General features: G+C 35.6%; 2 protein-coding genes across 6 annotated transcripts in view; one reads left to right on the forward strand and one right to left on the reverse strand.

The window, feature by feature from the left end:
* The window catches only part of RALGPS2 (Ral GEF with PH domain and SH3 binding motif 2), a 151,952-nt gene that overhangs the window by 35,022 nt on the left and 92,140 nt on the right, over positions 1-24,790 (reverse strand). The window lies entirely within an intron of this gene.
* ANGPTL1 (angiopoietin like 1) lies at positions 1,943-23,503 on the forward strand. The gene is made up of 5 exons (XM_021682809.2): positions 1,943-2,296; positions 7,786-8,631; positions 19,429-19,622; positions 21,061-21,331; positions 23,105-23,503. Exons 1-5 carry the CDS (start codon positions 2,287-2,289, stop codon positions 23,290-23,292), a joined length of 1,509 nt encoding a protein of 502 aa, XP_021538484.2. The 5' UTR covers positions 1,943-2,286; the 3' UTR covers positions 23,293-23,503.

Below are 24,790 nucleotides of genomic sequence, written 5' to 3' on the forward strand. Positions count from 1 at the left end.
GTGAATACAAGAGTGAATACAAGAGGATCAAGTAATACTAAATGATCAAGTAATGTATTACATAACACATACCAGAAGCCAAAAGCTGGCATTCCATCTGTCCCAATGTTTTTTTTAAGATTTTATTTATTCATTTGACAGAGAGAGCGAGAGAGAGAGACAGAGAAGAAGCATAAGCAGGGGTAAAAGCAGGCAAAGGGAGAAGCAGGCTTCCTGCCGAGCAGGGAGCCCTATGTGGGGCTCGATCCCAGGACCCTGGTATCATGACCTGAGCCGAAGGCAGCCGCTTAACCGACTGAGCCACCCAGGCGCCCCTGTCCCAATGTTTCTAAAACCAGGAAATATCATAGGAAATATCTAAGTGACTTTCTCTTCCTAAAAAATGGGGAGATCTGGCAACAATGAAGTACAGCTGAGAAGGGTGCAGATCCCACTGTATTAACCTTAAGGATGCCAATTTGTCCTAACTCTCATTTTCCTTTGCTATCTTACTTCAGGTTTATTTCACTTACTTACATTACCTCCCTTGTTCTTGTGAGCATTTGTCGTTGTAGCCCTTGAGTTTGCAACCCCTGGTATACTTACATATATCACAGAATTTAAAAAAATGATTCTGTGAAAGAGGTTGAAACTGGGCTTTAAATAAAGAGTGTCGATCAACAAAGGGACAATGGTAGAATCTATCAGAAAGAAAAAACAGCTAAGGCAACAAGGAGGGGAAAGCGCAACGTGAATTAGAAGCTCCCCAAATTTTACCTAGAAGCAGCAATCAGTAATTACAGAACCCAAGGAGAGACAGTGGCATAATGCTTTGGAATTAGATTCAAACCCTAGTTCTACTACTTAGTAGTGAAGTATCAAATCAGTTAAGATGCCCCAATTTTTGTTTCATTAGCTATTGAGTTACTTAATCAACATTTCTGGGTTTAATGAAATATAATAGCACAGTTAGTACTGAACAGTTACTAATTCTCTCTCTAGACTTTTCTAAATCCACATAGCCAGTGGGGAGGCAGATCTCTCTTTTTTCAGGCCAGGGTTATGTTTGCTTTTAAATCTCAAAACATCAACTACTAAGAATAACCTTATTCAGACAAGAGGGGTCATGTTTTTAGAATAGGAGGAAGTGACATTATATAACATCAGAATTTTTTAAAGTATTACATTTCTGAATTTTATATATAGATTTCCATTTATTTTTAGTAATTATATATATGAACAGGTTTATCTTAAGAGACATTACAGAGTAAGATATATCACAACATCAAGTTTCATCTGTTTAAAACCTTCTGAAATGGCAACTTAGTAAAACGTTTAAAAATTCTTCTACACTGGGACGCCTGGGGGGCTCAGTTGGTTAAGTGGCTGCCTTCAGCCCAGGTCATGGTCCCAGGGCCCTGGGATCGAGTCCCGCATCGGGCTCCTCGCTCAGCAGGGAGCCTGCTTCTGCCTCTCTCTCCCTCTGCTTGTGCTCTGTCAAATAAATAAAATCTTTTAAAAAATAAAAATAAAAATAAAAAAAATAAAAATTCTTCTACACTATAAAGAGTATTACATTATTTAGGTGGCTGCCTCCTGACAAAGTCTAACTCTTGTTCTTTGTAACAAAAAAAACCTTATCAGCCTGTTACTATTTCTGAGAAGTTGAGTACTATTTTTTTCAGTATTCAAGTTAAAAGATCTCTGGCCAGCAGACTAAAATGTTTGTTTTATAATTGCCCGCTGAACTATGATAGTTTGTTTCCAGATGGTGCCCTTCCTTCAACCTGCACACAGTCTCTCCTTGTTCAGAGCTATTCAGCCTCCTGCTGATCCCACTACCCCCACCCCTATTTAAGGCTACGGAGAGGAAATCCTAAGGAGGAGATTTTCCCCCCTAGTCTCCAGCAATTTTTTGGTGACGTAATATGTGGGCTGAACTTGAGTTTACTGAGAAAGAGGGAATCACTATTCAAGGGTGCTGTATATACAATCTGGGTCAGCTGCAGCTGGTTACTGCACTTCTCCATGTGGCAGTCAGAGCAAAGCCACAATGCTTTCTCTGCCGGATTAAAGACAGCCCACAGACCAGAACTTCCACTATACTACTTAAAATTACATAGGTGGCTTGTCAAGTTCAATTGATTAGTGTTGTAAGAAGAAAAAGAAGGTCCTTATTACTGCTTGGATTTGACGGTCCAAAACAAAAATGCAATTGCCATTAAAGTCACAGATGAACAAACTTCTACACTGATTTTTAAAAGCAAGAATAAGAGCAGCAAGTTTCTGGGTCTGCTTTATCAACAGATGCATAAAGGTATTTTAATATTTCTTTTATTTTTCTTTAAAATTCTGTGTATGTTCAAAATTTTACATTTGTAGGAATTTCAAAATCTTTTATTAAACAAAGAATTTAAAAATATACTACAATTTATTTTAGTTGAAAAAGGTTTTTTTTCTTTTGCACCTCTATGTGAAAAACTGATCATTATGTATTTTGTGATGATTAATGCATGATTTGAGGTTCAATTTAGTAATATTTGGTATATATGCTTATATATTGGTACATACATGTTAGGTTTCAGAAAATAAGTGCTTTAGTGACCCTAGAAATTTTAACAAGTAACAGATTAAATGTGTAAGGTTTATAACGCAGTGATTAAAAACAAAGGGTTACAAACAAAAGAAAAGAGCTGTAAACATGAGTTTCTCTCCCCACAATTCCAGTGTGTGTGTGTTGGCAGGTCACGTATACTGTTCGAGATCTTAAAGTACAGCTACAAAACACAGCTAAAAAAGATATAAAATTAACTGAATGGCTTTGCAACAATTCCTCAATTATAGTATAACCAAATATTAAGCAGAAATTTTTGTAAAGATTTAAGCTATTATCTGTGGTATTTCTTGCAAAAACTCAAGATTTTAAATAACTTCCCACGTTTACATGTAAGTTATTTAACTTGGGTAACAGAAATTAAAACTGCTATACCTAGAATTACTTAAGAAAACAAAGCTATTGATACATTAAAAAAAAACCCTAAAACTTTACAGATTAGGACTAAGGAAAAAAATAAAATGTGACAGAAATATTATGTAAGCAGTCAGCAGTAAAGTAGAAAATAAGAACCCAGAAGATACAATTACTTAAATACATGATTAAAAGACCAAAAATATGTAATATTTTTAGACAGACATAATTTTGGTAATCATACAAGAGGTTTCTTTCACTGCTCTACTTTAACTGTATTATGAAAACTTTTAAAAATAAAATTACTAGTTAAACACCAAAGACACAAGTATTTTATGATTTGGGGATCCTCTGTTCTTTTAAAAACTAAAGACACTGAATGGTAAGAATCTTCAACAAGCAAATAATTGTAGAGCTCAGATTTCTTCAACTTTACATTCATGTCTTTTCCTTAAAGATTCAAACTCTAAATCCTGGGAGGATCTCTGTTAAACATATTTAAAGAAACTGATAAATTGTCCAAGCAATTCTACCATTTCTCTCTTTTCCGCTGCTGCTTGCTGTGAAAAGTGCAGGATCTCGTTAAACCTCGGTTCTTACTGAAGCCTTAGGCAAGCCCTGAATCTGAAATCCCAAACACACAGATAACTCCTATCCCTTTCTTCAGAGGGGGTGAGACTGTTCTCAAGTCTTTTCCCAGAGCATAATTACAATCTAGAAGTATCTAAGGCATCTTCAATGCTTCATAAATTTAGGGTCATTGCCTCATGCTGTTTTCAGTGCACGACATAGCCAGTTAAATGTCTCTATGCATTTACCATCGGAAAGGAAGTAACTCCTGATTTTTATTTCTTCTCTCTACTAGCTGGCAGTGTTAGCAACTATGAAGAGAAATAGTACCAATAAAATTAACCCAAAGCACGGACAACTTTTTTTCTTTTTTCTTCTAAAAACAACCCAGCAAAGACACAGATTTAAACTTAAGTATACTGTAACTAATTTAAAACATTCTCTTGGGACCTAGGAAAGTTTTAACATATACAGAAAGGTTTTATGAGGTAACACAGATTTATAGATCTTGCACTTTTAAAACAGAACGTGGTGGGAAAATATTAAATAAGAGAATGTTTTCAGAGAATGTAACAGTAAATGTATTTTTAAAACCAGTTCTTACTCATGACGTAGCTAGTCTACTACTTCAGAAATGTGGCTCCTTATTCTTCTTTAGGTGACAACGAAGTCATTACTTTTATAAGGTCAAAGGAATTATATTTATTCAAGAACAAACGTTTAGTTGCCTCCTTTGAATATTTAGGTCAGATTCTCTTATGGTACACAATGATTTATCTTACGATTTAATCGTATAGGAGCCCACAAAGAGCCAAGGCAGAACACACCAAAGTGAAGCTATTGCTATTTTAATTTCACATCTCTGTTCTTTCATGACAAACACTGATGTAAAGTCACAATAACAGTCTTGGATTATATGTTCTTAGTTGTCCTATACAAATCTGTGTCTGGTAGGAATACAAGCTATTCCAATCAGAATATTGTTCATGAAATCCTACTTGAAGTTTCATGACAGCTGCTGAATTTCCCTTGTTTTGGTAACTTATCTCATAGATTTAAATAATTTTATGATCTAAGAATTTCCATTCTATTATTAAAGTGAAATGAGTGAATCTGAGGACTAGTAAGTTCACTAGGTAGGGGAAATACTGTACATTTTACCGTCCCAGTTTTAAAAACAAACCATACCTAAATCCCATGAATCTGCAAATATAACAAGAATCTTTTATTGGTAACTCTAGTACAATAAGTCCTTTTCTTACAAAATAGATGACCTTAAGGTCTAAATTTTCTCTTGACATCAGAGACAAAACATAAAAACAAAAAACTAAAAGTACTCATCCAAGTGTGCTTTTGTTTATCAGTAAGGAACAGAAGGCCTCTGATATGAATATGGAATACTATTGTGCTCATTCCTCCTATCTTGATTATGTTAGTGAGAGAAAAATAATTTTCCATACCCCATTCACTCTTTGCTTTATTTTCATTATCACTCCACTTTGAAAACACCATTTATTTGAAAACACCAAAGGAGACATGGTTTTAAAAAGTAGCAGTCATCTTTATGACTATGTTAAAGAGTCCATATTTCATGGATCTTAAGAACCTTTATTTTTTGGGAGGGTTCCTAATCACAAGTTAGATATGTAGCTATCAACTGATACAATACATACAGGGTGAAAGGAATGACAGCAGAAAAGTTTGGGACTGAAAAATGATGGAATCAGAGCCTAACAAAAACGATTCACAAATACCTTTTCAAAAATAAGTAATGGGTCCCTGTAACGACCTACAAACCAGGAAAAGACTGAAAAACAAGCAGCACAAAGTTAGGGCTCCTCCACAGTTACAGCATGACTAGGATAAAAAAAATCACAGGTCTGGAAAAGTTAGGAGTAGAAGAATTGAATCCAATCTGAGTGCTAATTTTGGCTTCTCTGGGACTTTATTTCTTTGTAAAAAGAGTATTTTCTTTCACAGTGTTGTTGTGAATGCAAATAGTTAACATGCATTAAGCACTACATTCATGTAAGGGATTGTTATGCTATTGGTGATAGAAAATAGGACAGAATATGTTGCCATATGCTGTAGTGGTTAATGAAAAAGAAAAACATCAACTCTGGAGTCTTTTGCTTAGGTTCAAATTCTGGCTCCACCTCTCAGAAGCTGTGTGACTCTCTGGGTAAGGTACTTAAATTTCTGGATGCCAGTCCTTCACTGAAAATGAGGACTGTAGTAATCTACCTCAAAGGGCTGTAGTTACAAGCAATTGACTTAATACATGCAAAGGGGCTTCAAACAAGGCCAAGCACCCAGTAAGTATGAACTACTGTTATTACTACACTGCTATTATTAGTTGTAGGCATAAACAACTTGGAACCCATCTTCTCAAACCAAAAAAACAAGAACTTGGGTGGAAAGTGGGACAGAAGAGTTCTTAGTGGATCCACTGCCATCCTTCAAAAACGGCAGAACAGGCATGCAGTTTATCAGAGGGGGAAGGTGGGCCACGTGCTCCAGCAGCCTGCTTGTGCAGCTGAGGGAGCAGCACGTCTTACCTGTTTTCTACTGCTACTACTCCTGAGGGAGGTAACTTGTGAGAAAGGAAGCAGCTTTGGTTCTTAGAGCGAGTACTGGTGTTTCTACAGAAATTGTACAGTGAGGGACAGGGGTCTCTCTGTCACAGCAAAAAAAACACTCCAAGCGCACATGCCAGCAAGACGTACCACTGCTGTCCACGCTGACTGAGGAGCCGGGGAACCTGAATTCCTGACCTGGTTCTAATCCTGCCGACTTGCGTGGCCCTGGCTTTCAACAGGCACCTGGGTGCAAAGAGGTTCTCTAAGGCACCTTCCAACTCTAACAATCATATTCAATTACAGAGAGTTTCTTTCCTTGGTAATGGTTACAGAAAACTATTGAAATTGTACTACAATACAGTTTGGTAGAACCTCTGTTAGAAGAATGAAACTGCTAAAAAAAAATGAGTGAACCTGCTAAATCATACATAAGCTTAGAGCATTTACATGATTATGGTTTAGAAAACACACAAAAATGACTGTAAACATTCTCTCATTCTTAAACTTGTCACTAATCCCAAAAGGACACACTACAAAAACAAAAAATATGATCCCAAAACTTTCTGGTTTGAGATCTAAGAATGTGTCTTTAATTAGATAGATAAAAAAGATATTTATTATAGAGGGCCAATTTAATTAAAAACAGATAATATAAATATAAAATAATAGCTAATAAAGTCACCTCCTATTAACTTTAATACTAGTTAGGGAAGAGGGGCGCCTGGGTGGCTCAGCTGGTTGAGCATCTGCCTTCGGCTCAGGTCATGAGCTCAGGGTCCTGGGATCGAGTCCCACATCGGGCTCCTTGCTCAGCGGGGAGCCTGCTTCTCCCTCTGCCTGCCTCCCCCTGTTTGTGCTCTCTCTGTTTCTCACTCACTCTCTCAAATAAATAAATAAAATCTTAAAAAAATAAATAGAATATTTAATACTAGTTAGGGAAGAATGTTTTAATCAATGCTTTACAAACACTGTGTATCATTTTCAGAGTCTTAAGACAGTGAGTAAACTTTTCAAGGGTAAGAAAAGTGTCTTATTAGGGTCTCAAAGCACCCAAGAACACTAACCCTTTGCCTTTGCACACAGTGGGCACTGAGCTGAGGAACAAAAAGCATTACAATGAGGTGGTAGTTGGAGAGCTATTCTCTGAAACCTGAATTTTAAACAAATGCAAAGGCATCATGGTGTTGAATTTAACAAATCAGTAACGTTAATTCTGGCTCAATTTAGTAACACCAATAGATACCCAGTTCTCCCCCTGCCTTTTTTTAATATATTATTAACTTTAAAAGTAGGTTAAAATTAATTTTTTACTTTTTCCCTTCATCGGTTTATTTTTTTACTTAAGAAAAGACATGAACTTTAATGTCGTTTTCCAGTAATACATTTTAAAATTCTAAAAGGAAATAGTATATTTAACAATTTTCGATAAATTAGAAAGTGCAGGCAATGTAATCCACATGGCTGAAAATTCTGTTGGAGCACACTGGTTTTATTAGCTTTTGTTTATTTTTTAATGGAGCACCTCAAATATAAACAATTATTCCTAACACCAATATAATACAACTAGCTAATAACAATATCATCTTGACTGCAAGATGACACATCCTGGGTTTTGCTCATGTTTATTATTCTACTTTTTTTATTTATTTGCTTATTTATTTATGTTTTCATTGGTTTGTTTTCCAAAAGACTTCATACAAACTCATTTCAAAATGAAGGCTTTTCTCTGGATCCTAAGTGTGCTATTCTTCCTACTAATGGGCACTGGACACTGCAGAGGCGGCCAGTTCAAAATAAAAAAAATAACCCAGAGGAGATACCCTCGTGCCACAGACGGTAAAGAGGAAGTAAAGAAATGTGCATACACATTCCTGGTACCTGAACAAAAAATTACAGGGCCGATTTGTGTCAATACCAAAGGGCAAGATGCAAGTACCATTAAAGACATGATCACCAGGATGGACCTTGAAAACCTGAAGGACGTGCTCTCCAGGCAGAAGCGGGAGATAGACGTCCTGCAGTTGGTGGTGGATGTAGATGGAAACATTGTCAATGAGGTAAAGCTGCTGAGAAAAGAAAGCCGTAACATGAACTCGCGTGTTACTCAGCTCTATATGCAACTACTACACGAGATTATCCGTAAGAGGGATAATTCACTTGAACTTTCCCAGCTGGAAAATAGAATCCTCAATGTCACTACAGAAATGTTGAAGATGGCAACAAGGTACAGGGAACTAGAGGTAAAATACGCTTCCTTGACTGATCTCGTCAATAACCAGTCTGTGATGATCACTTCACTGGAAGAACAGTGCTTGAAGGTATTTTCCCGACAAGACCCCCATGTGGCTCCCCCTCTCGTCCAGGTAGTGCCGCGGCACATTCCTAACAGCCATCAGTACACTCCCGGACTGCTGGGAGGGAACGAGATACAGAGGGACCCAGGTTATCCCAGAGACTTAATGCCACCACCTGATGTGGGGACTTCTCCCACCAAAAGTCCCTTCAAGATACCACCAGTAACTTTCATCAATGAAGGTAAGTTACCTCTTACTGTTAAAAATGGAAGTATGAGGTTAATACGTTTTATGGTTCATGAAACAATGCACATAATAAGCCCTTATTCTTCATCCTGGTGATGTAATTATACATGGACATTTTTGTTTTCTCTTAATCAAGAACTGACCTTAAATACACCTCTCAGCTCTGAGTCTAAGAGTTCCTAAAAACAGTGTATTCTGTGAGGAAAGTACTGCCTTCCAACCAAATCCTTACAATCTAGGTTACTAGCATTAAGACAGGAATGAGTCCACAATCCACTTCTAACCTCTACAACCATCCTATCCGCCTCCAGCTAGGTCCTCTTGCTGCTCAACAATCCTTTTGTTTACCTCTTGCTGCTCTTCTCATTCTCCTCCTTTCAAAGGAACATTTAAAAATTTGCTTTCACTCTCCTTAAGCCTATATTTATACTTCCTCCTTACCTCCACTCTCAGAAATGCACCATCTACTGCTGTACTGAGATGTCTCCTCAGGTCCGAGGTTCCTTGTTCTTTCTTATCTTGAAAACATCTGCACGACACCCATGGCTTCTTGCCCTCAGTCTTAAAGAGGAAAAGGTATCCCTTCTATTTTCCAAGGCTAAACAAACTACAATTTGTATCATATACCCAGTTTTCACTACGGTATCAAAAACCCTAGAATTGATCCTAATATCCGTTGCTCTATTTCTTAATTCTTTCCTTCCTTCCTCCCTTCTTTCCTTCCTTATTGATCACTGATCTAAGTGCCCAGAATACAAAGATGAATAATCCACCATTGTTTGTTTGGTAAGCTCACTGCTAACTTTCTAAATATTTTATTTTACCCCTGCATCCATTTTCTCATAAAGCATTCTCCTGAATTCTTTACAGGTTGATTTGTTTCCTCAGAGTGGAAAGAAAAGCCCAAATGCCCAAAATTAAAAAATAAATCACAGTTCATTCACTTATTGAAAAGGCAGCAAATAAAACTGCACATAGACTATGGAATAATTTTAAACAAGAAACAGAACAAAGACTGGAAATGCATATAGCATAAAATATCTCTCTGCAGCAATGGACACCACTGACCATTCACATCTCTCTTCTTGGGCCTCCACATCATAATATTCCGACTCTTCCCACTTCTCCAGGTCCTTCATTTGCATCCTCTTCCTCTTCTACAGCTTAAAAAGTTTTCCTCAAGATTCTCTATTTTACAGGTCTCACACACCTTCAAGGCTCCAAGTATCACCACTGCTCAAATGCCTCCTGCCTGGAGCTCTCCCTCCTGATTCTAACCAATGCTGAATGTTCGCATCTGGATGTTCTACCATCACTTCACACGGCGCTGCTTCTTCCCCTGAAATGCCTTCTTCCAGCTTATCTGTCAACCTGGCAGATTTCAAGGCTTAAGTAAAATATTATCTTAAATGTTACACATTCCTAGATTCAAACAAACAGATCTCGATGGCTCTTTCCCCAAACTGCTACCTATGCCTTGAACACATTTTCTATATCACATTACACTAGGGTTGTTTGCATGTCTGTCTCCTGCTAGACTGAACGCTTCTGGAAGAAAGTGAACTGTGTTTTCATTTTTCTACCTCAAACATCTAGCCAGAATCAAGCTTTGGCACATTGTGCTCAGCGTATTTTAAGCACTACAATAGATATTTGAGGAATGAGTGAATGAATAACTAAAGCCTAAAATAATCTCTTTCCCAATCTAGCATTTTCCTTTTAGAAATAATTATTATGGAGGTAATACGTATTTATTGAAGAAAATCTAGAAAATACTAATAAGCTTTTTAAAAAACTTCACTGAGGGGCACCTGGGTGGCTCAGTCGGTTAAGTGGCTGCCTTCGGCTCAGGTCACGATCCCAGGGTCCTAGGATCGAGTCCCGCATTGGGCTCCCTACTCGGGCGGGGAACCTGCTTCTCCCTCTGCCTCTGCCTCTGCCTGCCTCTCTGCCTACTTGTGCTCTCTATCCTATCTCTCTTTTAAATAAATAAAAATCTTAAAAAAAAAAAAAAAGCTTCACTGAATATCCAAATAGAAATAAACAAAAGTTAACATTTCGGTAATAACCTTCAAGTCTTTCTTTTTTTCCTTTCTTGTTAACATGGTAATAACTTTTCTTGCAATTTTAAAAGATAACTTTGTTCTTTTTCTTTCTCTGTGAGTATATCCTTAGGATAAACCTCCATTAGTAAGACTGATGGGTCATCTGATTTTGATTTCTCTATTGTGATTTATGCTGCTCCCTATTTCTGAATTTGCTTGGCTCATCTCTGTTACTTCCCTCCTGCCCCACACACGTAGTCAGCTAAGTTCTATCCATGTTGCTTTTCTGTCTTTCATGGACTTGTCTCTCATTTCTTTCCTTTTTTTTTTTTTTAATTTTATTTGAGAAAGAGAGAGAGAGAGGGGGAGAGACAGCATACACAGGGGGAGGGGCAGAGAGAGAGGGAGAAGCAGGCTCCCTACTGAGCAGGGAGCCTGATGCAGGACTCAATCCCAGGACCCTGGGATCATGACCTGAGCCGAAGGCAGACGCTTAACCGACTGAGCCACCCAGGTGCCCCTTGTCCCTCATTTCTATTCAGAGCCAGAACTCTAACTTAAATCCAAGTTATCTATGGCAGCAGCTGGAGGATAGAGACTTCTGGATTATTATAGCTCTGTAACCTTGGGGGGGGGGGGAACTGCTCTGTACCTCAGTTTCCTCATCTGTAAAAAAGAGGATAATAATTGTACTTACCTTACAGAATTTGACACTTGAGGAGTGCTTAGAACAGTGCCTGGCACTCAAAATGTTAACTCTTATTAGGAATGGTATAATAGCTTGTTGACTAGTCTAACTCCATTTTCTCTCTCCATCAAAATATATTCTATTTGGCAACAGATCTATCTTCTTAAACTACTACTCTGATCACATCACACTTCTGCTCAGCGGTTCCCCATTACACACAGAAAATGTGAATTTTGCTTAGCCTGGGTAAGAACAATATCCTCCTCAAATGAAACCTACTTCTTTAACTTTCCTTCTATTAATTTCCTTCACAAATACCATCTGCTTCAATAAAATGAATCAACTCATTGTCTTTGAAATATTTATCATGCTTTCTGCCTATCAATTATAAAGCTCAGATAAAATAAAATAAAATAAAATAAAATAAAGTAGCAATTCCTCCTTGGAGCCCTTGTTGACTTCCTCAGGCTTAAAGTAATTGCTCTTCTCCATTAATTTCTTTTCTCTGGGACATAAAATATATACAACATTCCTTATATTCCCTGTTGAATTTTCAGTTATCTTTACATGTACTTACAGCACTCAAATACACATCTAAGTAAAATGCCTTCCAACTATAATGTAAGCTGCTTCCTGGTGGATGGATATTGTATCTCATTTGCAGATGCTAAATAAATGTTGGGTTAACTTATTACATTTTTATAGAGCTTCCTAAAGTTTTCATTCCAAAGACCTTCATGAAAGTACTTTAATACATTCTACTGTACTGGATTAATTCAATTTATACTGTTCTAACTCTCAGTAACAACAGGCTAAAATACCATTATGTTAGGTAAATGATGATCATTATTAACATCCTCACACCCTTTGATTTTCAAAGGAAAGATGTATATACAATGATCCACTGGGTATAGAAAGAAAAAATATGTATTTTTAATGATCTTTTAAAAAGTATGTGTTTTGTGTAAGCTTTTAATGTATACAACTTCTCAGCAAAGTAGTTTATTCATACAACATAAATAAACAACTGAAGTGTGTGGAATTTTTTTTAACTGATGGAATGTACAATTATGTAGGTATGGAGATGACCACCATGGAGTATTTTCTGTGGGTGCTAATCTTAAGCGGATGGTATCATCAGTTCTCGAAGAAATTATTATTCACATACTCATACACTGATACATTAAAAAATGCTTATACAAAATGAGCTATATCAGTTCTAGATTTTATTATACATTGAGCTATAGTGCAGGAACAATCTTGTATTTCAGAATTAAATCCCATGCTAGGGATTTAGCATATAAAAGTCCCATTAAACAGACTTTTGTTTTAATAAAACAATGGTGTTTATATTCCCATTAACCAATCCTTAATGTAAAAATTAAGGGCAGACATAACTTCTGTTATTCACTATTTATTTGTTGTTATAAGTAAACATTAACTTTTCACTTATTTTATTCTATAAATATTGGTCTTTGATATTCAAGGACATAATTAGCTACACTATAAGAATGGTCATTAGAACACTAGCGAACATAAAAGGGAAAGTGCACAGAATTAAGAAAACCTGTTTCCTTTGTTATTAACCTTGGAGAAGCGACTTTGCCTGTCTGGATCTGTTCTCTCATGTGTATAATGAGTGCTGGTTGGACTGGACAATTCTAACATCATGTCCTAGTTCTAATATTCTATGATTCCTATCAAATATAAATTACTATAAGTAATAATTAAACTTGCCCTTTCTTTTCTTTATATATAATGTGCAAAAATCTGTGTTTATATTATTATCAGACTGGAAAATATGTCTGAGCTGTTTGGGTACTTGCACAAAAGGGGCAAAGATGGATGGTCCTGCTGTACTTACAGATGCTCTGGCACCAAGAAGTTTGTATTACTGTACGTGTGGGGACGTGGTCTAGAAGACTAAAGTCTCTAAATGTATAATGTGTATGTATTATTTTAAGTGTTTTAGCCAGTCAGAAAAAGTCAAATACTGTATGATTCCACTAATATGAGGTTATCTAGAGAAGCCAAATTCACAGAGATAGAAAGCTGAATGGCCGCTGGTGACGGTTTCAGTTCTGCAAGATGAAAGGAGTTCTGGAGACTGGTTGTACAATAAAGAGAAGGTACTAATGCCACTGAACTGTACATTTAAAAATGATAAAGTTGGTAAACTTTGTTATATATATCTTACCATCATTTTTCTAAAAGGGTGTTTTAATGACAATTTTATATTTTCTTTTAAAATGGTTATAAGAAAAATGCACCTCAAAAGAACTTATTATGAACTTAAAGCAAATAAAGCAATACTTTTGTTAGATTAAAAATAATTACCTCCAGAAACGTTACCCTCCCTTCTAGCTTAAAAACAAAATGGGAATGTAACTACACGCCTGGCAAATTGCCATCAATAAAATTCTTAACTGTTATTCAGTGGCTGCATTTTGGGTTAGTGTTTTATAAAAAAAAAAAAAAATTACTCTTTTACAAATGGTATATTTATGGATATAAGTTTATTCCTTATAGGTGGATGGACTTGAGAAAGTTCCTTCAAAGTGTGTTAGGGCATAGATCTGAGTATCAGGAAATTTGGATTTTGGCAAGACTTTTTTGTTGCCTCTTTTGTAAGAAAGACTGCTGTGGTGAATAAATGAGGTGACGCACATAAACATGCTTTGTGTATGGTCTGACCACCAATTATTCCATTTCTCTGTGCCCTTCCCTATATGTGCCTTGCTATGCCATGTATGGGGACATAAATTGTAACCTTAAAAAGTTAAACACAAAAAGCAGTCATTAGAAACTTAATATGCTTTTCAGTGGATAAGCTAATTTTCAAGTATTTATAAGGCTTCTTATTGGTAAATTTTAAAGACACAACTGGTTTCGGCGGAATACTTATATTAACACTTAAAAAAGAAAAACTAAAGACTGCTTAGATAAAAACGGGCTGTTGGAATAGGACTCTTGTTACAGTTATGGGAAACAATTGATAAACTCTTGTAATTAAAAATTAAAGTTTGGGATGCAAACTGCATTTGAAACTTATAGATTAATAAACATAGTAATCCATATTATTAGAAGAATTTATTATTGCTTCAGAAAGTATTTGCCTCAAACTTCCCATTCTGAAATGTTGTTAAATATATTTACCTTATACTTAGCTCACAACCCAATTAAAAAGTTTACCTCTCAGAAAGATTTTACTCGCTGACCAATTATTTGACAGCTCTAAACTGATTATCTTTTTTGTCCTGTTTCTCCTATCACAAAGAGCACAGGATGGACAAAGTAAGAAAATAAATGACTTTAAAAAGGGAGGGTTTTACCTTTTAACTTAAGCAATTAAACAGTTGCTTTACAGAAAAAAGACAGGTATGTTAAAGATGGTTCCCAGTAAAGGTATAGTCAAAGTATGAAAGAAATTTTGTTAACCCACTGTTTTGGTCAAAATATAGGTTCTTAATGAAAAATACATGTTGGAAAATAATGTGGCATGACTGGTCAATATTTTTCTTTCTATGAATCAGATCTATTAACTGGAGTTTGTTAGTCCTATACCTATACAGACTTAAATCATCAAATAAACTGAGCAAGAGAGACACTGGTCCTTCAAATTCAATGTACAGAATTCCAGTTTCCTGCATTGAGAAGAGTCTAATTGCGTGTCAACAAAGATGAAGACTATTTCAAGATTACTCAATGCAAGAAAAAGGTTAATAAAATTCCTATTTTAAAAGAAAGGTACTTCCAGTCTATACCCTATGTGCACCATTATGAACAAATTTCTGATACATGTCAATTAATTTATTCCTAATAATATGCAAACCTGCAAGTTAAATTTGACCTCTCAAAAACAAAGGTGTTACTTTTCTACTAGTCATTTAAGAATTCCTATTAGGCAATGATTTTTATAATAGAGAAAAGTAGTAAAACATTTAATATAAGAATGTCTTATAATCTAACTCTGGAGCAGAAAGTAAATAACATATTCAAGTAATAATGAAAAAATATTTCTGCCAAGATCAACAATACACACTGGCTAAGACAGGTTAATGGTTTATTTATAAAAATAAATACAAATACTACATTCTAATATTTATTATCTTTACTGAGGAGAAAAAAGTAGCTAAAAGCACTACTAATTTTATACACATGTTCTGGAAAAGGATTTCAACTAAATATTCCTAAGCCTTTTGATCAACTAAGTCTAACAGGCATCCAAACTGCAAATATGAAGCCCACCACAAACAAGTGGGTTGAAAATTAAAGATCATTTTAAATTTGCCTAAAATGAAGTCTTATCAAATGAAAGCAGGATTTAGAAAGCCCAGCACTTTTCAATTTGCTTAAATATCCAAGGGCCTTCAAATAGCAGAAAACAAATGCTACTTTACAAATACTTTTTTAACATTCAAAACCTTGATGTTTCTAAACATTTTACAGCAATTCAAATAACCTAATGAAAGTCCAACTGCTGAACATATACTTAAATATAAAATATAAATTGTCAAAACTATAGTCAAGTTGACTCTATGGTTGTTTCTTTACCTTGAGCCTAAAATTTTCTAGCCTATAGTAGATGCAGAAAAGACACATCTGGAAAAAATAATGTACAACTGAGGAAATTCTGGAAACCACGGTGGCTACCAGGAATCATTTAGTTCAACAAATATTTGAGTGTCTAAGTGGGCCTCACCTGTGTGGATAGACAACCAAAAGATACAGTGTTTGCCATGAGGAGTTGTATGAGTAAACAAATGACTACATTACCATGCATCACACAAAGTAATCTAAGAATGGACCTGGAAATTAGACTTCACTTTTCCTTCTATTTCACTCCCACGCCATATTAAATTTATTAAATAAGCATATATTTACTAAAGGAGCTACTGCTGTGTGTCAGGGACAGCAACAAAGGAGAAAAGGAGGCAACTAAGTTACTGATGATGACTACTCTGCCAAGTACTGTGTTAAAGGTTCTGAATACTTTGTAATTTAGATTCAGTAACCGATAAGGTAGATAATAAAAAATAATTGAATTTTAATGGAATGTGATCTAATTTATGGCCAGTCTGATAAGCTCAAAATGTTATTTTTATCATCGTTTCTGTTATTTTTATCATATCAAAATGTTATTTTTATATTTATCACAGCTTATTTATAAGCTTTCACAGACTAACCAATATCCTCATGAATACAGAACTATAAATTCTCAACAAAATTTTAGCAAATCTAGCAATACTTAAGAACAATAATACACTATGACCAAGTCAAGGTTATCCCAGGAATACAAGGATGGTTTAACATCAAAAAATAATCAACAGAATTTACCTATTAACAAACAAAAAAAGAAAACCCTATTAGTTCAGTAGATAAATAAAAAGCTTTTGACAAAATCCAAAGCCCATCATGATAAAAACTCTTAGAAAACTAGAAACAGAAGGGACAAGAATTTTTAAAGTAGTTATTATAGCTTAAAGGATACGTTCATAACGAACCCAAGACTGGAAACTGCAGAAGAGAAATAAAAACTATTAAAAAAGAATCAAACTGAGGGGCGCCTGGGTGGCTCAGTCAGTTAAGCACCCGACTTGATCTCAGCTCAGGTCTCGATTTCAGGGTTGTGAATTCAAGCCCTGTGTTGGGCTCCATGCTGGGCATGGAGTCTACTTAAAGAAAAAAAAAAAAAAATCAAATTGAAACTCTAGAACTAAAAAATTCAATACCTAAAATAAATGTGACCCAAGAAAGACAGCATTAAGTCTTTACAGTTTCTCAAATTTTTTGCTATTGTGTAGTGTTTAGTCATTGCATTATAATTTTAAAAAGTCTGAAACAGAGAAATATCAACAAAACATTAAAATGTGGGCTAGAGAAATAGATCAGCTCTTGATTTTGTGTGTGGTTTTCAATTTCCTTGTATTTAAAATATGAAGGCAAGTTAATTAATTCATTTACTTAAAAACTGATTGATAGAAAAAAAATGAAATCTTGCCATTTGCAATGATGTAGATGGAACTAGAGGGTATTATGCTAAGCAAAATTAGTCAATCAAAGAAAGACAATTATCTTATGATTTCACTGATATGCAGAATTTAAGAAACAAGGCAAAGGAACACAGGGGAAAAGAGGAAAAAATGAAACAAGACAAAACCACAGAGGGAGACAGACCGTGAGAGACTAGTAATCTTGGGAAGCAGACTGAGGGTTGCTGGAGGGGAGGGGGGTGAGGAGGATGGGATGGCTGGGTGATGGACACTAGGGTGTTGTGTAAGACTGATGAATCACAGACCTGTACCCCGGAAACAATACATTATATGTTAATTAATTAAATTTAAATTTAAAAAAATGACTGATAGCCCGCTAACAGTTAAAACACTGATAATGTGAAGTCAGAAGAAAAACAAAAGTAGTCTCCATCCTCAAGGACCAACCTAGAGGGAAGAGTTCAGTCTCTAAGACCCCCTTCTAATGATGCAATTGTGTAACTATTTATTTAGTGAGATGAATCCTTCCCCAATTACCCCAAAAGGGATCCTGTATATATTGGCACAGTATAGATAACACATTTCTCAAAATTTCAACAATCCTATTATCAATATAGTGAGGATTTTCTTGAATGAGCTTTACTTGACTAAACTCTATTTTCACATAATTTCTAAAAGTTGCACGTCATAATTTAAATATTTCTAGTAAAATATAAAATTTGACAACTGGAATTTCTACCCTTTTTTTGTTGTTCTAAAAGATCTGCGGGATAATTCTTATTTCTGAATCACTTAATACTTTCACATGCTTATAAAAAACTAAAGGATCAAAACACTGAAGAATGGTGCAACTAAAGAATGTTCAGTAAAACTTACAAGCGATCTTTCTTTAGATCCAAAAAATGTGGAAATCACAAGTTCAAGAGTCAGATCCTCTACAAAAGATTTCATAAAATGTTTTATCATTTTAAAAGACATGAAGAACTTACTCGTGTATTAAAAAATAGGGAGGGACTCCATAAAACTATGAAACAACGTAAGAGCAAATGTAGCCAGCAGCTCAGAGCATGGACCCTGGGATTAGAAAGAAATGGATTTAAGTCTAGGGTTTATTACCTTCTAAGATAAAGGACCTTAGACTAGTTAACTGTTTCATCTATAGAACATCTGTAAACTATCACAGGGTCACTGTGTAGACTAAATAAGAAAATTACTGTTAGTCATATAAATTGATACAACTCTTTAAAAGGCATTTTGCCAACATTCCTGAAGTGTATTCTTACGGACTTACGGAATGGGGGAAAAAGCTAACAGATTCTATAAGTTTGGGGAACTCTGGTTTATTTCAGGACTTCTTAATCTTTCATACGTGCATGTACACTGTGGGTTTCCAAAAGGGTAATATAATACTTAGCAATAATAAAACTTATTTGACCATGGTAGGCCGTTTTCACTAAGTACCTCAAGGGACTAGTGTGTTCCACTGAAATCAAATTTTGGAAACTGTAAACTGGGCACTATGAAGAGCTATAAAAGTGTTCACGCCCTCTTGATCCAGTAGATCAATCCCACAGCATTTTTGTAAGTTAATTATTTGAAAACCTGAAGCCAATAAGACGACACTTTGCATACTTTTATAATAGTAAAAATCAGACGAAACCTCAATACCCAATGACAAAGGAATAAACAGTGATGTATCAATGTTAAAAATTTAGATTACAGCTACTAAAAGCTCCAGAATGAAGACTGTAGTTCCACAGAAATTTCTGTTAAAAGACAGAATCCAATTTTCTATGCATGTCAGAATTAAGACAACATAAAAATCTATGTATATGGACAAAAACTCACAAGAACAGTGGAAAATGAAACAAGTTAATTTTCCATATAGTGGGACTGGGGTAATCCTTTTACTTAGTTTCTTTAACTTTTATGGTGTGGTGTATGCAATAGATAAAAAGTGGTATCTGTAAAGAAAGATACAAAGGTAAGACTTTTGATTAAAAACTATTTTAATATGGCTCTGTTCGTATTAAGTTTCCTGGTAATCAATGATATTTTAATTATAGGACCATTCAAAGACTGTCAGCATGCAAAAGAAGCTGGACATTCAGTCAGTGGGATTTATATGATTAAACCTGAAAACAGCAATGGACCAATACAGTTATGGTGTGAGAACAGTCTGGATCCTGGGGGTTGGACTGTTATTCAGAAAAGAACAGATGGCTCTGTCAACTTCTTCAGAAATTGGGAAAATTATAAGGTAAATCAGTGATTGAGACCTCAGAGGTGGAACATACAGCTCTTTCAGAGTAGCCATTCCGTGCAATAAGTAACACAGTTTTAAAATAACTACCCATATATTTTTCATTATCTACCTTTGTCAAAAGGTAATTCTCATCTCCAGTTTTAAGGTCAAAATTAAAAGGTAAAAGGGAAACCAAACCGAAGATATCCTTTAAACTGCCCCTTTTCAGTCTGGATGATTTTTACATATATTTAATTCTTAGCAAAGACTACTGCTAATTCCATTTTCTAAAAAGACAGCTGCTTTATTCTTTATGACCATGTTTGTACCCATCAGCAACTGTATTTAAGCAATAATATGAACTATAGAACTTCAAAAAATGACCCTTTCTCTAGGACTGATTACCTCTGATAATCATCCCCCGTGTTTTAAACTGCTAACACCAGACAATGGTGCTTCTGGGAGGTAACGTACACCTGGACTGTCATACAGGACCAGAGCCATGCTGTAGTAATGCTGGAAAAGTAAGCAACTAGTTTTTGTTAATAATTTTGATGTTTACATGCTAATTTTATGAGTGGTGTACACCCTCCAGTTTAAGGATGGCAGATGGGGGAGATTGTATTTTCTAGACGGTCAATTCTTCATTCAAAATTGTGTAAGTCACGAGATTACTCACTTTTAGGTGACATTTTACTGGCAGTTAAAAATGAGACATTAATACATCCATGTCAAAAGTTATATAAATTTCTAAACAAATAACTAGGGGGAAAATAGTCCTACAACACAACCTTCTTGAAAACACAGTGTTAAGATCAGGTTTACCAAACCTTACATTGTGCTGCGTACCTGCCATGGTGAATGCTTACTGAAATAGGAGAGTTCATTGATTGTTTTAAAAACAGTCTGCAATTTTTCCAAGGTGGAACTCTGAAGATTACTGTTATATCTTCTCATATTTAATTATAACAGAGCTAAAGAAGACAATTTGTTTTAACAACAGAATACTATCATTTTTATTGAGTGATCATAATAATGTTAGCTACCCTTTTTGTCTGACTATTGGGGTGGGGGGACAGTTACATAAATACTTTCAGGAAAAAAAATTTGGCTCTTTGTGTATGAGAGAGATCAGGAATCCTTTTCAGGGATTTAGGTAGTTCCTAGTTAATGTTTTTAGTAGCTAGGAATAATTTTCATTCTCTTTTGCCTTTTTCTTATCCATAAAGTTTGAAGCTAGCTGTGCAAATAAACACAGACAAACTAAGAGAAAGCAAAAAAAAACAAAGTGACTATGTGGGGCTTATAAAGATGAGGTGACCTATTAAAAGGGAAGTTCACATTACCACTTAAATGGTGAAGAGTTATGTTATCAAAGATTTAAAACTTATCTGTAAAAAAGTTTACTATCTCTACACTTATTTATGCCCTCATGCTGTTTGTTTATTAACAGAAAGGGTTTGGAAACATTGATGGAGAATATTGGCTTGGACTGGAAAATATCTATATGCTTAGCAACCAAGATAATTATAAGTTGTTGATTGAATTAGAAGACTGGAGTGACAAAAAAGTCTACGCAGAATACAGCAGCTTTCGCCTGGAACCTGAAAGTGAATTCTTTAGACTGCGTCTGGGAACTTACCAGGGAAATGCAGGGGACTCCATGATGTGGCATAATGGTAAACAGTTCACCACACTGGACAGAGATAAAGATATGTATGCAGGTGAGTAAGAAAAAACTGATGTGGATTCTTTGTAGAACCACTAACTGCTATGCATTACAGAGAACCTTGCTATTAAAGGATATGCTACTAAAAATCTTTCCATAAAGGTAATTTTGGACTCAGTCATAGGTTACATAAGCTGCTGAAAGGTCAGTATCTCTTCTATAAGGCAATCCCAAAGTGTGAATGAACTCTGTGAAAAGCAAAGTTCTATCATTCTAACCTGGGGGTGGGGAACAAAGCAAAAACTCATTCACCTGGCAAGAAAACTCTCTAACGCCTAAAATTCATAACTAGTACTAACTAAACACCTACCACGTGCTAGGCACTGTTGTAGGTGCTAAGTATACAGCAACAAAAAAAGTTCCTGCCCTTCTAGAGCTTACTCTCTAGGAGACAAAATGATTTGTCAGGTGGTGACAAGTACTCTAATAAAAATAAAACCAGTGAGGGAAAAATGAGTGATGAGCAGCTGGGGGTTAGATGGGTGCTGTTTTATACAGAGTGCCTGAGAAAGGTTACTTTGAGAAGGTAACATTTGAATAAAGACCTGAAGGGAGTGAAGGAGGCCAGCCATTTGGGGACATGGCTTTGAAAAAGGCATTTCTTAGTACCCACATGAGAAGGAACAGTAGGACTGCAACATATGGTAGGAAGAGCAAAAAAGCTTTATTCAGAGGGGAAATTAATATCCTCTTTAAAATCAGTTAGGCAATCCAGATATAATAACTCTTAACATTGGGGTGCCTGGGTGGCTCAGTCGGTTAAGCATCTGCCTTCGGCTCAGGTCATGATCCCAGGGTCCTGGGATTGAACCCCATGTAGGGAGCCTGCTTGCTTCCCCCTCTGCACCTCCTCCCCTCCTGCTCGTGTGCATGCAGTCTCTAATAAATAAAATCTAAAAAAAAAAAAAAAAAAAAAAAAAACCCAACATTAATTTTCATATACTTCTACCTTTTTTAAAAAAAGATTTTATTTATTTGTCAGAGAGAGAGAGAGCACAAGCAGGGAAAGCAGCAGGCAGAGGGGGAGGAGAAGCAGGCTTCTCACTGAGCAAGGGGCCGGATGCAGGACTCCATCCCAGGACCCTGGGATCAAGATCTGAGCCAAAGGCAGATGCTTAACCAACTGAGCCACCTAGAAGCCCTACTTTTGACTTTTTAACCCAGGTTTGTGGCCCTGATGAAGAGATATCCCTCCTGAAAACAGATCTATTTTTCTGTTCATCTGTATCTTGGCCAGGAGCACATAGGTCTCTATGTTAACCTATCTTATAATGGCAAAAGAGGAAAAAAGGAAGAGATACAACCGAAGTATTCACCATATTTACAGAAACACATTTGACCACCTGAGTGCTATTCTATTTTATATTATTTTGTGCTATTTTAAGAATTCAATTTTCCCAAATTTACTTTTAGCAACTCTGTATCTTTCTTTCCCAATCTCTCCAATCTCTCCCTCTTTCTCACAAATGCCATTTGTGTTTTATTTACCCTGCTACCCAGAAAATTGAATCACTTAATAAAAAAAAGCATGTAGTAAACAAGCAAAGGGCAAGATAAAGGCAATTCAAGTGATATTTCAAGTAGTTGACACTTCAGGAACAGTAACAGAATGAATGAAGAAACAAATCCACAAAGATAAAGGTAACTGAAACCAATAAGAAAAATTCAAATTAAACCGTTCCAAAGGTAGCATAAGTTTTTGATGTTTTGCAGAGTACCACACTTAGAAGAATCCTTTACTTTGATATCTCTATTTTTTTCCTCAAAGGAAACTGTGCCCACTTTCATAAAGGAGGATGGTGGTACAACGCCTGTGCACATTCTAACCTAAATGGAGTATGGTACAGAGGAGGCCATTACAGAAGCAAGTACCAAGATGGAATTTTTTGGGCTGAATATCGAGGCGGGTCATACTCCTTGAGAGCAGTTCAGATGATGATCAAGCCTATTGACTGAAAGAGAGACAGTCTCCAACTTAAATGACATAGAACTCTGTATTTTTCAGTTCCTAAAAATGTAAATGTTACATATATATTGTTTTGCACAACTCATTGCTACAGATACAGTTTTTAAAACGAATGTTACCATAACTGTAAAAGGGGATTTATAAATGTAGTTTCATCTTCCTCAATATACTGCAGAAGGTTATTTGTACCCACAACCCTAGTTATTTTAAAAACTATATTGATTAAATACAGGCAAAGTTTGTTTTATAAAATGTAAATATTTGCCACAATGTATAACAAATCTTAGCTTTATTTTAAATCAAAACTGAATACATGTTCAAGAACAACTTATTTAAAAACTTTGAGATTGCTCTAACTTCCAACAGAAAAATAATTTTAAGATTTCAAGCCAAGTAACACATTTTATTTATAAAAATATAGACAGGAAATTAGAGAAAACTCTAGTTTTGCCAACAGAAAATATATTTTGCATTGAATAAAAGTTATTTCAAATTGAATTTGTGCCTTTCACATGAAATGATTAGATCTGAATTCTTGACAACATATTTTATGCCAATTTCCCAAAAGAATTAAGTGACCCACGGGACCCACGGTATTAAAATACGTATTTTTAAAACAAAAATAATGTATGCAATATTTAAATAGTCAATTTACAAAAATAGAAATATACAAATGATTTTTTCAATATCATCTTCATATGATTTGCTGAACATCAAAATTTCCTGAAATGCATGTTTAGTTGTATCAGCAAAATACTGTTACTACAAAAATTTAGTAAGCCAAAGATTTTCAGATCTGAATTATAACTAAGTTTATTTATCAATTCTCTGCTCACCCTAACCCCAAATATGCTATTCAAAAGTCTGAAAGCTTGGAGAGCTTTACAAGCATTACCACATACTGACGGTTGGGACTAATACAATTTCGAGGAACTGAGATTCAATAGCTTCAGAGCAGAATCCACAGGGGCTTGGCTGGTCCAATTTGCTTATTCCATCTTATGGTGTGTGTGTCATTTACTCACCTTTGGATCTAACAACTTTATTACCAACCTTCTGCAATAATTTCCTTCCAGAAACATGTTCATTGGTTACAGATGGCCTTCCCTTCATTCGCGAACTAAAATTTTAGAGATCTCACGACTTTTGCTTCAAGCAAAAAGAAAAACCCAATCAGAACTGAAGATGACCATTTGAACAACTCATGCCTACCAACATAACCAATGTTTTTCCTGTCACGTGTTAAAATTAAAATTCTGGTGAAAGAAGTAAAGAGAACGTCAAAACCTTATAGTATTATTATTCTTTTTTTTACTCATGGTCATCTTCAAATGGTTTTGAAGTCCCTCCTACCTAATCCCCAGAACAACAACAACAAAAAATCTGGTGTAAGATTTCTGGGATGGGGTGCCCAGGTGAGTCAGTTGGTTAAGCATCTGCCTTTGGCTCAAATCATGATCCCAGGGTCCTGGCATTGAGTCCCCCATT

The sequence above is a fragment of the Neomonachus schauinslandi genome, chromosome 6 (genome assembly GCF_002201575.2).
Source record: "Neomonachus schauinslandi chromosome 6, ASM220157v2, whole genome shotgun sequence".
Classification (NCBI taxonomy): domain Eukaryota; kingdom Metazoa; phylum Chordata; class Mammalia; order Carnivora; family Phocidae; genus Neomonachus; species Neomonachus schauinslandi.

What these genes read in the sequence shown, in the direction of transcription:
- ANGPTL1 (XM_021682809.2), top strand. An exon ending in GAAATTGGGAAAATTATAAG is followed by an intron (nt 19,623 to 21,060) that starts GTAAATCAGTGA and finishes GTTTATTAACAG; the next exon opens with AAAGGGTTTGGAAACATTGA. An exon ending in AGATAAAGATATGTATGCAG is followed by an intron (nt 21,332 to 23,104) that starts GTGAGTAAGAAA and finishes TTTTCCTCAAAG; the next exon opens with GAAACTGTGCCCACTTTCAT.